The sequence below is a fragment of the Cnephaeus nilssonii genome (assembly GCF_951640355.1).
Source record: "Cnephaeus nilssonii genome assembly, chromosome: 18".
Lineage (NCBI taxonomy): Eukaryota > Metazoa > Chordata > Mammalia > Chiroptera > Vespertilionidae > Cnephaeus > Cnephaeus nilssonii.
In genome coordinates this window covers 19227921-19241882 of record NC_137089.1, presented here as the reverse complement: position 1 = coordinate 19241882, position 13962 = coordinate 19227921, and the positions used below count along the sequence as shown (strand labels likewise).

Sequence of the window (13962 nt, the reverse complement as noted above, 5' to 3'; positions counted from 1 at the left end):
TTAAAAACATCTTATGAATTTCATAATAAGTATCTGGATAGAAACTATTGCTACAAAAATAATTTCTGTGAAATTAAAATATTGCCCAGCTTCGGTTGAAGATATTTGAATAACACTTCATTGAACAGTGAAATTTGTGTAATTAATTTGACTATCCCTATGACATTCCTCTTAAAGTTTAAAATATTACCAAGTAAAACAATTATTTGATAAAATATATTTCTCAGAACATCTTTTTCATAATAATCTAAATAAAAGTCAATATCATACTATACTGGAGACAATGGGAAATATCAGTTAATATCTAAGTTTATAAATTCTTGCTAATTTACTATAAAATTTACAAGTTATACTGCTTTATATAGCAGTCAGCTATGTGATATTGCTAGAAATTACTCTTTAAACTTTGTTTATACTAAGTTTATATCTAGTATTTATTTTTCTAAAGAAAATTATTTGAATTACTTACAGATCATCAGACTGTGGTATAAGAAGCTCACAGGGCATTCCTCCAATATACACTCTGTATAAATATTTTATTAGACAAGAACAAGTTATGTTTAATAAATTGTTTCAAAATGCTCTTCTCCCACCAACTCAATGCAACCTTATCTTTTTTCTCTCTATCACTCATTATCCATCAGTTAGTCATTCAACAAACATCCTTTGGACACCTCTTATGTTGCAGTCTTTGCTAGGTACTGGAACACATCAGTGAAAAAAAAAACCACACACAAAGATCCCTGCCCTTGTGGGACTGACATTCTAACTGGGGAGACTGAGCATAAAAATGACAATCAGAACATATTTGGTGTGTTAGTAAGTGATAAGCACTACGGGAATACAAAACATAGAAACAAATAATGGGGACTCTTCCATCTGTGGTTCAATCAGTACAAAACGTAATTTTGCAGTAAGTTTCATACTATAGGCATTAAAGAAGGCCCATAACAGAGGCCTCACAGAGTAATCAGGATGGAAAGAATATCTAACAGCATCAGTGAGGTTGAAATGATTATAAGAAACTGAGAAGGGGCAGGGTAAGGCTGGAGAGAGAGAACAACTGTCTTTGCATTTCTGCAGCTGATTAAGTCAACTGATTGCTTTACGGCTGATAGAACCTGATGCAATTGCAGGCCTGTCGGTTACTGACTACTATTGCATTTTTGGCATCATCATAATAAACCACCCAGCTTCTGTGACATTATAGTAAACCACCCAGACTCAAAATAAGGCCAGAGACATACAAAGATATATAAACCTGAACTTAAAATATAAGAATTTCTGTTTGTAGAGAATTTTGAACATTTCAAAAAATGTATCTTTATTGTTAAAAGTATTGCAGATGTCCCCTTTTTGAACTTTTTAATATACTTTTACCTATAAATCCTTTCATTTGGTGAGTACATTAGGTTTATAAAGAAAGTAACCTGAATTATTGTACCCTTTATAGATTTATGGATTCATATCCTCCCTCTAATCCCCTGCCTCAATGCACCTAAATAATTTTGGCAAACACTTCTAGGTACTTACCATGTTTAATCCTTGCAACCTTTTATAAACTGGTAACTATTATCCTGTCACTATATAGATGAAGAGACTGAGACAGGAGGGCTAAGTAGCTTGCCTAAGCCTGTGACCAGTAAGGGTAGAGCAAAAATCTAAACCCAGTCAGTCAGCTCCCTGTTTGCTCTTAACCACACCCAGTAATTCCCACACTGGTCTGGGTTTGCCTGTCTATGGTAATACTCATCTGATCTTTTAGACCCAAATCTCCTTGGTAGTCACTAGATCATTGTAGTCATTTGCATGTCCTCTATAATTTGTACCTGGTCTGGATTTGGAGATTTGGCCAAATTGACAAGACTTGTGAGTAGCAGAAGCAGCTTGAGCACTGGGGTGTCCTGCCTTCTTGCCCAATACTCGGTCCACTGCTCCGTGCTAATGGAATTCAGGCACAGTGAAATGCCTCGGAACCCTACCGTCACAATTAATGTGGTGGAGATGAGATAAATGCACGTCTAAGGTCTCCTCTCCTCCTATGAATAGGGGTGTGAAATTCTATGTTTATACATGGTATTTCAGGGTTTCCAGAGTGTGAGGGCTGGGTAGCCTGACCTCTGAGGTCCCTGCTGACTGTAATTCTGTGATTTTATGACCTAATTTCCATCCATTCCTTTGTATTAAACAGTAGTAACTTCAACTACAGTCAGGGGGAAAAAAAAGGAATCTCTTTTATAAAGTTAAATTTCCTATTTCTTGACAGTATTATGGAAAAGGATAACTTAGAAAATCCCATCTAAGAATTAGAAATCATTCATAACACTCAGTTACACAGTAGCAAACAAAATCTGTATTTATTCTAAGCTGTCCATATAAAATGTTAAATATTTATTTCCCATAGTTATTTTCTTATATATAAGGATCAATATGAACATTTCCAGGTTATAGATTCATGCAAATGTTATTTGAGAGTTATGCCTCATAAAATGCCAGGTAAATCAACTTTGTTTCATTTAGTAAATAAAGCCTTTTGAATTGCATGTTTTACAAAATTACATGTGCAAATGTACATGTCTGTGTGCTGTCTAAATTGTTTAATTTATCCACTTATCCACCTTGTGTATGTATTCAACAAGCAGAAGCACTTGAAAGCCCTGGTGCTGATTCTGTACTTGCTTCGATAGGAAATGAACAGACTTTCAGTCTTGTAAGGCTGGACTGAGATAACACCACCTACGCTACAGGATGAGAACCCTAGTCAAAATGGTAGTTTCCAATCCAAAATATTACCATCTGGTCCACAGTTGGTAAGTGGAGGGACCAGGACTCAAATTCAAGCCTGTTAATAAGTTATTGATGGTTTCTAGCTTTAGCACTCTCCTGCAGACCACGGCAAATTGCATGTTAGCAGACTTGGGGTCTCCTCGTGACCTTGACTAAGCTTTGGCCCTTTAGGATTCAGAGGGGGGTTTTGTTTTTGTTTTTTTATGTGTGTAAAAAGAGGCAGTTGAATTAAGTAACAAAATTCCCTAGTAATAAAGTTCTGTGACTGTAACTCAATTGCTCTGGCACTTGCCTCCATGTGCCTTTTGTTACTAAAATCCATCACAGAGAAAGAATGATGTTTCCATGTCAATGCATCATCCAGCAGTCTATTTTTCTTCCTATAATATGGCTGACAAAACACTGGTTAATTCCATTGTAGTGGTTTTTAATGTAATTTGACCCATTATTTTTGGAATATCGTATTGGGTCTGTAACTTATAAGAATATGTTTCCACATCAATAATTTACCTCAAAATCCTAACATTTTTCCCATTTGAGCTTAGTGCAGTATTACTTCCATAGACATCAGTGAAGATTCTGCCTTGGATTGTTATTAGTGTACCTAAAAACAAACAAAAAATTCTGTGAGAATATCTACCAATAGGCCCACACACTCACTACCAAAACATTAGAGGGTTTTCCAATAAAATGGGCATCCAAATACTTATAACTTAACGTTCACCAGTACAGCTTAGCATTGTTCTAAAAGTTCTGGCAAATACAATAAAACATTAATGAGTACCTATAGTATTAAGGAAGTAAAGTATTTATAAATTAAAGAGGTGCTTCCTGACAGAATGAATTATTCAATAAATATCACTGAGGTCATGGGTGACTTAATTGAAAAAAATAAACGAGTCCCTACTGTATACTAAAAAAGTAAAATCAACCCTAGATGAAATAAAAATTAAATATAAAAAATAAAATTATTGAAAAGTAGGTGAAAATTTATGTAATATTTATATAAAATAGCATAAAAACTAAGGAAGAAATAACAAAGGTTAAGATTTACAGATTTGATAATAAAAATTTTAAGTATCTGAATGACAGAAAAACTGCTAATCAATTTTAAAATCAAATGATAAATTAAAAAATATTCCCTACATATATGACATATAAATGGTTAATATCCTTAAAATATAAAGAATTCTCATAATCTAATCTAAAAAAGTTGACTAGACTTAATTTAAACTAAGGATAAAAACAGATAATTTATAAAAGAAAAAATACAAATGATCAGTAAATATAAGTAAATTTAATTACATGAATTAAAAAATTGGAAATGTTTTTTAAAACTTACATTTTCATATAAATACTTGAAAATTTGTACATATAATTGTCAAGGTTACAGAAAAGGGCATTCTCACTTATTCCTATTGGAGTTATAAACTGGTACAACTATAGTTATTACAATGAACACTGAAAGTCAGTTAAATATCCAATAGGAGGAAAGTTAAATACATTATGTAGATTCAGATGCAGATACTGAAAATCATTTTATAAAAAACATTGGCATTTATTGTATAATCAGAAAAATGCCATTTATAATTTTTCAGATATAATAATTTTATATACTAAAAAGTAAACTACCACAAACCAAAAAGATATTTCAGCTGCCATATAACAGACCTGGAGTCCCAGATAAAGGTGTGATGCTCCTTATTGTTGGAGTTCTGAAACTTTTTGCCTGTAAAATAACACTGTCGTTAAGCAGTCTTATCTCTCATTTGTTCCTAGTTTTATGGAATAGCTCTGCTTCTTACATTATTTATTTTTAAACAGTATCCATAAGATCACTATCAAAATATTCCTTGTTACATCTAAGAAATAAAGTTTAGAATATTATTCTGATTATTCAAGATCTTTTCCTTATCCCTTAAAAATCCCCTCTCATTTCAAAATGTCTCTAGCTTGTTGCAATTTTAAAATTCAAGCATCCTTCTGTTATCAGTATAAGTCAAACCACAGTGATAAGGCTCTCTAATAAAGACTTTAGAAAGTCAGTAGAATAACATTAAAGAAAGTCTACTTTGGATTAAGCCCAAGAAGAAAAACAACAATGCATATTTCAAAAACATGAAGCAGAACTTGGGAAAAGTCCATCAAAGCGAGCTTAAGATACTTTTTTGGAGCAGTGCAGGTATAAATCTTAAGAACTGTGATAGCAAATGGGAAGTGGGAGAGAGCAGAATTCCAGGAGGCCACCAGTGTGATGGAAACTAATACTTGGTGATAGACAGAATAATGCCCCCCTGAAGATGTCCATGCCTCTAATCTATGGAACCTGTGAATATGTTAGGTTACATGGCAGATAGTACAGATGGAATTGAGGTTGCTAATGTGTTGATTTTAGAAGAGGGAGATGTTTTGGGATTATCTGTCTGGGCTCAATGTAATTGCAAGGGTCCTTATAAATGGAAGAGGGAGAGAGAATAGCCAGAGTCAGAGAGGAAGATGCAACAATGGAAGCAAGGTCAGAGGGAGGCGGTGTGATAAGAACTCAACCACCACTGCTGGCTCTGAAAGCAGAGGAAGGGACCACAAGCCAAAGAATGTGGGCAACCTCAGTCCAGAACAGTGATTTTCAACCTGTGAGCCGCAAGAGGCACACTGGTGTGCTGCAATAATTTTAAAAACATACAATACCTGACTACTTAGTCAGGGGCACTGACCTCTTTTCCCTTGGATTGTCAAATGAAAAAAAAACGACAGCAGCCAACACAACAATAGCCATCCTGTGTGAATGAATCAAAATTATACCTATTTTTTGGTCAGACCAGCAAAAAAGTGTATTTTTTTGGCCTGCTGCAGAATTTTAGTAATTAGTTTATGTGTGCCATGAGGTGAAAAAGGTTGAACAGCATTGGTCTAGAAGATGGAAAAAGCAAGGAAACAAATTCTCCCTTAGATCCTCCCAAAGAAATGCAGACAGACCTCCTGACACCTTGACTTTAGTGCACTGAGACCTACAGATTTCTAACCTACAAAGTGGAAAAGTAATAAAGCTGTGTTGTTGTAAGTCATTAAGTTTGGGTAAAATAAATTTTTATGGCAGCAAATAGCAACTAATACACAACTGTTAGAGATATTCAAGCACATATACGATGCAGGAGGGAATGATGATGGAGAATCCAGTTTTGGAGTCCGGCTGTCTAAATGGAAATCTGAGCTCTACCACCCTCACGCTGCATGACTTTAGGTAAGTAAGGTAATTTCTCAGTATTATTACCCATAAAATAGTGATTATAATAATAATAGTATGCAGTTATAGGGTTGTTGTGGGAGTAAAGAACGAATATTTATAACATACTTAGTTTGCCCGTGGTATACAGCCAATACATATTAATTATTGGCAATTATTATCCAGGTAAACATATGCCAACTTCTTTTCCAAAAGCAAAATGAGAAGTAATTACTGCAAAAGGGAAATATACTACAATGTGAAAAACAAAATTAATACCCAAAAGATAAAGAGCAGAGCTGATGGGCAAAATAAAGAATTACCTGTGCTCGCTTCTGCAGCACATATACTAAAATTGGAACGATACAGAGATTAGCATGGCCCTTGCACAAGGATGACATGCAAATTCGTGAAGCATTCCATACTTAGAAAAAAAAAAAGAATTACCTGTAACTGAGAGATATACAAATCTAATTCTACACTTAAAAACAAATACAGTTAGCCCCCCTTTATCCACAATTTCAGTTATCCACAGGTCAACCAGAGTCTAAAAATATTACAGAGACAATTCCAGAAATAAACAATGCATAGTTTTCAATTGTGTGCTGTTCTGACTATTGTGATGAAATCTCACAAGTCCCACTCCATCCTCCTGAGACACGAATCATCCTTTGCTCAGCGTCTCCACGCTGTGCGCGCTCCCTGCCCATCAGTCACTTAGTAGCTGTCTTGGTTATGAGATCGACGTCATGGTGTACAGTGCTTGTGTTCAAATAATCCTTATTTTACTTAAAAATGGCCCCAAAGCACAAGAGTAGTGAAGCTGCCCCTTTGGACATGCCAAAGAGAAGCTGTGAAGTGCTTCCTTTAGTGAAAAGGTGAAAGTTCTCGATTTAGTAAGGAAATAAAAAAATTATAGGACGACTTCAGCAAGGAATCCCCTGAATAGAGTGACATCAAGCCATTTACTGCAAGTCAGGGATGGTTACACAGAGTCAGGAATAGGTTAGGAATGAAAGATATAAAAATTACTGCATTTGCCAATGAAGCAGCTGCTGCCAAATTTCTGGCAGAGCTGAGGAAGTTGATTGGGGATCAGTAGTCTCTGCAGTTTCAAACATCCACTGGGGGTCTTGGAACTTACCCCTGTGGGTAATGGGGGAACTACTGTAATGTAGAAGAAAACAAATGGACTAGAAATAGATTAAGAAGAGTCCACCTACAGAAACACAGGACACCGCAGCAAACAGAAATAACACACAGAAACATGGGCAACATTTTTTAGAAATCAAGTGTTGGGAGGTGGGGCGTTGTTGATGCAGAATGGGATGCGTGGATACAAAATAATACAAACAAAAGAAGCTAACACAAACTCAATTCTCAATAAATGTCCGTTGTCCCTCCATTCTCATTCAGGGAAAACCTAAAGAATGCCCAGATCTGGCCCGGCCGGTGTGGCTCAGTGGTTGAGCATCGACCTATGAACCAGGAGGTCACGGTTGGTCAGGGCACATGCCCGGGTTGTGGGCTCGATCCCCAGTGGGGGGTGTGCTGAAGGCAGTCAATCAATGATTCTCTCTCATCACTGATGTTTCTATCTCTTTCTCCCTCTCCCTTCCTCTCTGAAATCAATAAAAATATATATATTTTAAAAAGCCCAGATTTGTACTTACAAGAAAAAGGTCAGATTTTTACACTAACAACAAAAGAAATAGATTTTCAAATGTGAGGTTAAGGATAACTTCAGACTTACTATTTCACACTTTCATGGTAAGGAAGAGAATGGTTTACTGGAGAAAGAAAAAATCATTATGTTTCTATTCAAAATGAAGGCAACTCCAATGAAAATAGGAAAGAGAAGAATCAAACTAAAAACAGAAATGGAGAAAGAGTAAAAAGAAACAAAAACCAGTGTAAACAAGAAAATACTTGGATGTATAAAAGTTTAACCCATTAATAAGAGTAATTTTAAAAAGGGGAAACCTTTTAAAGAGATCAGAAGTAATAAAAGAGATTCTATTACTATGGAAGATAATTAAAACTGGGTGAAATTATCCTTAGCTACATGCCCACATGTTTTTAAATGTGGACATAGATAACAATCTGTAAAATTAAAAATTAAAAGATAAAAGCCCAGTTCCACACGAAGGGAAGTGTAAGATCAATTATCCGAAAGTTAAAGACGAGCTCCCACATACGTAGAAGCTGCACGCTCGGCTGTGGATGAGACCTCTGCAGGTATTATTTTCTGTAATAGGAACCCCATCCACGCTGACTTGAACAGTGTAGGAATCTTCTGGCATTGCTCTGGAAGGCAAAGGAAGAACATGTAAGAAAGGCAATGACCCTTTTATTGAATGTCGAGTACTACTGAAAAGACTACATGTCATTTTTGAAGAGGTGTCTACAATTTTAACTGGTGGACAGTTAATACTTTACATTTGGAAAAGATGATTCCATCCTGAATTCTGCACTGCAAATTCTAAATTATGGACCTCGAGCAAATGCTTATTCTAAGTGCATTGATGCTTATTGAAAAGGAAAATAAATGCAACAACAACAAATGTAATAATAATCATTAAAAATAGTCACATATCACCTTGCTTTGTTTAAAAAGAAGTTTTAATCAAGTTTCTCCATAAGTGAACTTTTGCTGCAAAAAAAAAAGCCAACAAGCCTAAAGTAGATAAATTCCTCTGTAATATATGCTACATATCACAATACTGAAAGTTACAATTTAAAATGATTAATTTTTTTCACTAAATTGCTAATAACAAACATTAATTTGGGCCAATAGTAAAAAAACTTGAAATGTCACTATATAAAATATTGTCTTTAATCTTAATGGCTATGTCAAGATATTGAACAAAATTATTCAAACCTGACAGGAAAGCATAATTTTGATATTTTGAGGAGCATCATTACAATTTAATAGTAGACATTTATCTTCTAAAAGAGATCAATAATGATAATAGCTCTAATAACCTGGACAAGAATATAGAATATATTTTATCATGCCCATATGTGGAAAGAGCATTATAATTGATTGTAATAAAAGTATAAAATCATCTAAAATCACAAAATCAAAAACAGCTGGTAATCAGAAAAATATTATTTTAACACCAGAGTGATAAAACTATTAACATACTAATATGCATAACTGTACTTCTGATATGATAAAAATGACATTATTAAAGAGAGTTTAAAACATACCTAGTATAGCATGTAATTTGAGTTGAATGACTTGCATCTTTTTCTACATCACAAGAAATGGATCGAAAAGAAGAAACTAATTGCACAGTGTTCCCCAACTCAGCATCATCAACTCCATAGTTAAACTCATGTGCTTGGGCAAAACCTGGGAAAGTAAAAACACTCAAGTATTATTAATGGATTCTGTTCTTAGAGAGCTAACCATTGTCATTAAGTATTGAATTATTCAATAAATAATAGGGAATAGTACTGAGTAAGCAGTTAGCTTATTTCATATTTATCCCTATGATTATAATCTTCTTTGGGAGCAGAAAAATTAGACTTTAATTAATTTAAATCATAAAAGTAATTCTTGAGAATTGATTATTTGTCAGGTGCTATTAAATGCAGTGGAATCAAACAGCTTATATTGCAGTAGCAGGATAGGGAGGGGTGGAGCAAATAAACATATATTTTTTTTTAAGAATAGTTTATTGATTTTAAGAGAGAAAGGAAGGGAGAAAAGTATTGATGTGATAGCAAAACATCAATCGGCTACCTCCTGCACATCCCCTACCGAGATAGAGCATGCAACCTGGGCATGTGCCCCAACCAGAATCAAACCCTTTGGTGCCCAACCAATTGAGCCACACCAGCCAGGGCGACAAAAGTTTTATATATAAATATATAAATATGTATATATGTACATGTATACATCACCAGATGCTATTTACTATATCCAGTGCAGATAACTGCTATTAAAAAAAAAGCATGCTAAAGGGTATAGAAAGATTGCATGAGGGTAACACTATACCACTATTTTACCATAAGTTTCTATAAAGCAAAGTCTGAGGTGAGGACTTGCAAGAAGTTTATTTGGGTGGTGATTTCTTAGGAACAAGGTAAAGTAAAACCTGAAAAAAGAAAAGTGGGCACCACTGAGGACAACTGAGACCCAATCTTACTGGTAACTTCTAAGAAAAATAGAGACGGCCTTTCACAATCGAAGAATCAACAGCAAGAAGCATTTATTCATCAAATCCTGCCCCCATTACCTGAGGGTTCCCACTGGGGGAAATAACTTCCTGCACTTACAGGCAGCGTGTCTGCCATGTGGGCTGCATGTCCCAAGTCCCCCTACTGGAGAAGCCCTGGGACAGTGGACAAAGCCATGCTGGGAGAAGTTAAGGCAAGAATCGGAAAGTATAGATTGAGACACAGTACAGGGGGAACTATTTGACACAGCTGTGGCTAGAATCACAGGTGAGGACAGGAGGATGCGAGGCTGAGCATAAAAGGCACCTGATGTAGTCCATACAGAAATGGCACCATCCAGAAATTCTCATGCTCTATACTTTAAGTACATTCCATTATCTAGAGTCTAAGGTGGTGACTATATGAGAGCCCTGCTAAGGCTCTAATACAAGGGGGGTTAGTGGGACAAGCTACAGGCCACACTAATACAACTGGTCCTGAGGCTATAATGAACGTTCACCTGGCCCCTCTCTATCACCCATTGTAGATTTCCCTTATCCTTGGCCAGCACCTCAGCTAATGGAGTGACAATAACCTTCATCCTCAAGATCTGAGCCCTTAGCTGCCTTGCCCTTGTTGGGCTGTGGTTGCCATAATTGCCTATAATTCACACTTGTCATTGGACTTGGAAGTCAAGAGTTGCCTCCAACTTTGTGAATTCCAGCCATACTACTCCTTATCTGCATTAGGTAAAGCAGCCCTACCTCTTTATGACCATCAGAATTGATTATCTCTAGTTGTCTACTAATTATGTTTGGTGGATTCAAATGATCGGTAGTAGTGGTAGTTTTAGTTCAGTGGAACCCATATTGGGAGCCTTGGAAGAGCCTAAAATTGCAAGGATAGAAAGCACAGATATCTTTCTGGATCACTGGGAGCGATAATGCTGGGGGGGGGGGGGGGGGGGGGCGGGGACGGGGAAGCCCTTCATTTCCAGCTCCCTGTATTCTATCTATTGGGAAACAACAGCATGCATCAGCCATTGGCTCACTGCATGTGGCATATGCCGAAGGACAGCATTCCATTCCACAGGATGTTGTTCGCAAGCTGGGATCTTACCCATCCCTTAAGGTTGTAGGACATTTCATCATTCTACTAAGCCGTATGTTTCAGGGTAACACAGGCTTCATGTACCTGTTATCATAACTCTTTCACAATAAATGCATTTTTTTGTTCTGAGGCACTATTTGTGGAATCTCCTGGCAGTAAGTCAGGCTCCCTAGGCTCTCAGAAGACAGAGCTGGCAAAGGCGCTATGGAAAGAGAAGGCAAAACTCATGTCTGGAGTAGGTGCCAGTTCAGGAATAAGGAATCTCTGTTCTTTTCATGAGATAAGGAGAGTGATTCAGACAACTTGTCACTAAGTGGGGGGATGAACTTTGTGAAGGATGGTCTCTCTTGAGAGCTCAGTGTTGGTCTCTGAGTAGGTCAGGTGTTCAGCAACAGCAGTGGGTAGCTTAGCATCGGTGAAAGGGATTCCATGGTGCTGGCCCGTGCACAGCCATCACCCATGATCCCTCTATTCATGGGCCCATTTCACAAGCACTGAGGTGGCCAAGGAGAGAAGCTCCTGAGTCATCCCATCCACCTGGTTGCTCTGTTTCCCCTGTGGGAATGCTTTCTTGTGGGTATTAACTTGAGACACATGGATCTGCATGCTTTGTGCTCACTACCATGAGTCCATTCACATGGCTCTTTCCAAGACTATCTTGTTTGTGATCTTCCAATCCTGTTCCTGGGATACAGGAAACATGTGACATAGATGGTCAAGGAAGCTTTTCAGAAGGAGTTAGCCATGAGAATACCTATGGCAAGTGCATTTTAGACAGAGGAAACAAGATGTTCCAAGGCCCTGAAATGGGGGTGTGTTTGTGAATTGAAGAATTAGCAGGTAAGGTTGGAGAAGCAGGAATGAGGAGAAGGGTAGGAGAGGAGATCAGAAATAGGAGCATTTGGATTATGTTTTAGTGGAGAACCAACCAGGCTTTGAGAGGTGTGATCTTACACTTCCCACGGTCACTAGCTGCTGTTCTGAGAGTATAGACGGGGGCAGGAGTGAGATAGAGTCAGGGCAGGAGTGAAGATGCTGTGTCAATGACTGATGGGTAGATGTCTCGCATGGGTTCAAGAGAAGATGGGGACAGTAAGTGAAGAGAACAAATCTTGGTAACCCTTGTGGGGGTTTTACTATAAAAGAGAGAAGAGAAATCAGGTAGTAGCTGGAGGGAAGTGTAGAGGAAGAAGATGATTTTACTTCTGTTTTTTCCAGGTGGGTGAAATAGTATGTTTGCAATGCTGATGTGTGACTCAATAGAAACAGAGAAATAGATTATGTGAAGATAACAGAGCAGAAAATTATTTTAATCTTATTGTAAACATATGAAAATTCAAAACTAGGTTTGGAAATAAACATGGATTTAATAAATTAAATAAACATGGATTAAATAAATTTATATGTCACATCAAAGTATTTTATATTGTTGAAACAATATTTAATTTTGAAATAAACCTAAGAAATGAAACCTATGAAAAAATTAATTGGATGATGTTCTATAATTAAATCCTGTAATTAAATATTTTCTTTTTTAAAAATATATATTTTATTGATTTTTTACAGAGAGGAAGAGAGAGGGATAGAGAGTTAGAAACATCGATGAGAGAGAAACATCGATCAGCTGCCTCTTGCACACCCCCTACTGGGGATGTGCCCGCAACCAAGGTACATGCCCTTGACCGGAATCGAACCTGGGACCCTTGAGTCCGCAGGCTGACGCTCTATCCACTGAGCCAAACCGGTTTCGGCTAAATATTTTCTTAATAAAAATGTTTAAAAGGTACTTAATATTATTCAAGTATGCAGAGTGAATCTATAAAGTTGTCTAGGTCATAATATTTTTTGGAACTAAGTTAAATTAATAACTAATTAATTTTTGCCCAGATTACTTCAAAGTTTAAAATTCCTAAATTCTGAGTTCTAAAAAAAATGTGTTTTTAAATATTACTTTTCCCTGACATTCACAAGAGCTTACCATTAAAACACCACTATAGCCAAATTGATGACTGATGATACTTTTGAAATTTCTTTTTTCTTTTGTTTTTTTTTTTAATTTCTTTATTGATTAAGGTATCACATATTTGTCCTCAACCCCCCATTCCCAGCCCACACTCCTCCCCACACATGCCCCCAACCCCCCCCCCCCCCCCCCTGTCCTTAACCGCTGGTTAGGCTCACATGCCTGCACACAAGTCCCTTGGTCGATCCCTCCCCCCTACCCCCACCCTCCCCTACCCTCCCTCTGAGGCCCAACAGTCCGATCCATGCCTCCCCGTTTCTGGGTCTGTTCCTGTCCATCAGTCCATGCTGTTCATTATTTCCCCTAGATGAGTGAGATCATGTGCTATTAGAAATTTCTTTTACACCAAAAGATTTGCATCCATGTAATTAAGATATAAACCTACAAACTATTCAAATATCAGAACTTAATTAACTACAGATCATTTGGTTCTCCCAGGACAATTATAAACTTAAAATCAGTATAAAGCAAGAAGGTAAACCCAGAGATGCAGACTTACCTCTTTAAAATCCTATGTATTCATATTTACTAATATTACAGAAAATAAATATTAAGTATTTATCTTAAATTGTCAGTAGTTTTCAAGTATGTTTCAACAAAATAATCATCACTATGATATGTGCTCATATTAAATAGCCTTTACTAGTTGAAG

General features: G+C 36.7%; 1 protein-coding gene across 1 annotated transcript in view; it reads right to left on the bottom strand.

The window, feature by feature from the left end:
* Positions 1-13962, bottom strand: part of PKHD1L1 (PKHD1 like 1) — a gene marked incomplete at both ends in the record, with an annotated part of 145722 nt that overhangs the window by 124482 nt on the left and 7278 nt on the right. The window contains 5 exons of the mRNA XM_079796306.1: positions 470-523; positions 3298-3391; positions 4459-4516; positions 8209-8317; positions 9224-9368. Of these exons, the coding sequence (XP_079652432.1) occupies positions 470-523; positions 3298-3391; positions 4459-4516; positions 8209-8317; positions 9224-9368 (460 nt within the window). The remainder of the gene's footprint in view (positions 1-469; positions 524-3297; positions 3392-4458; positions 4517-8208; positions 8318-9223; positions 9369-13962) is intronic.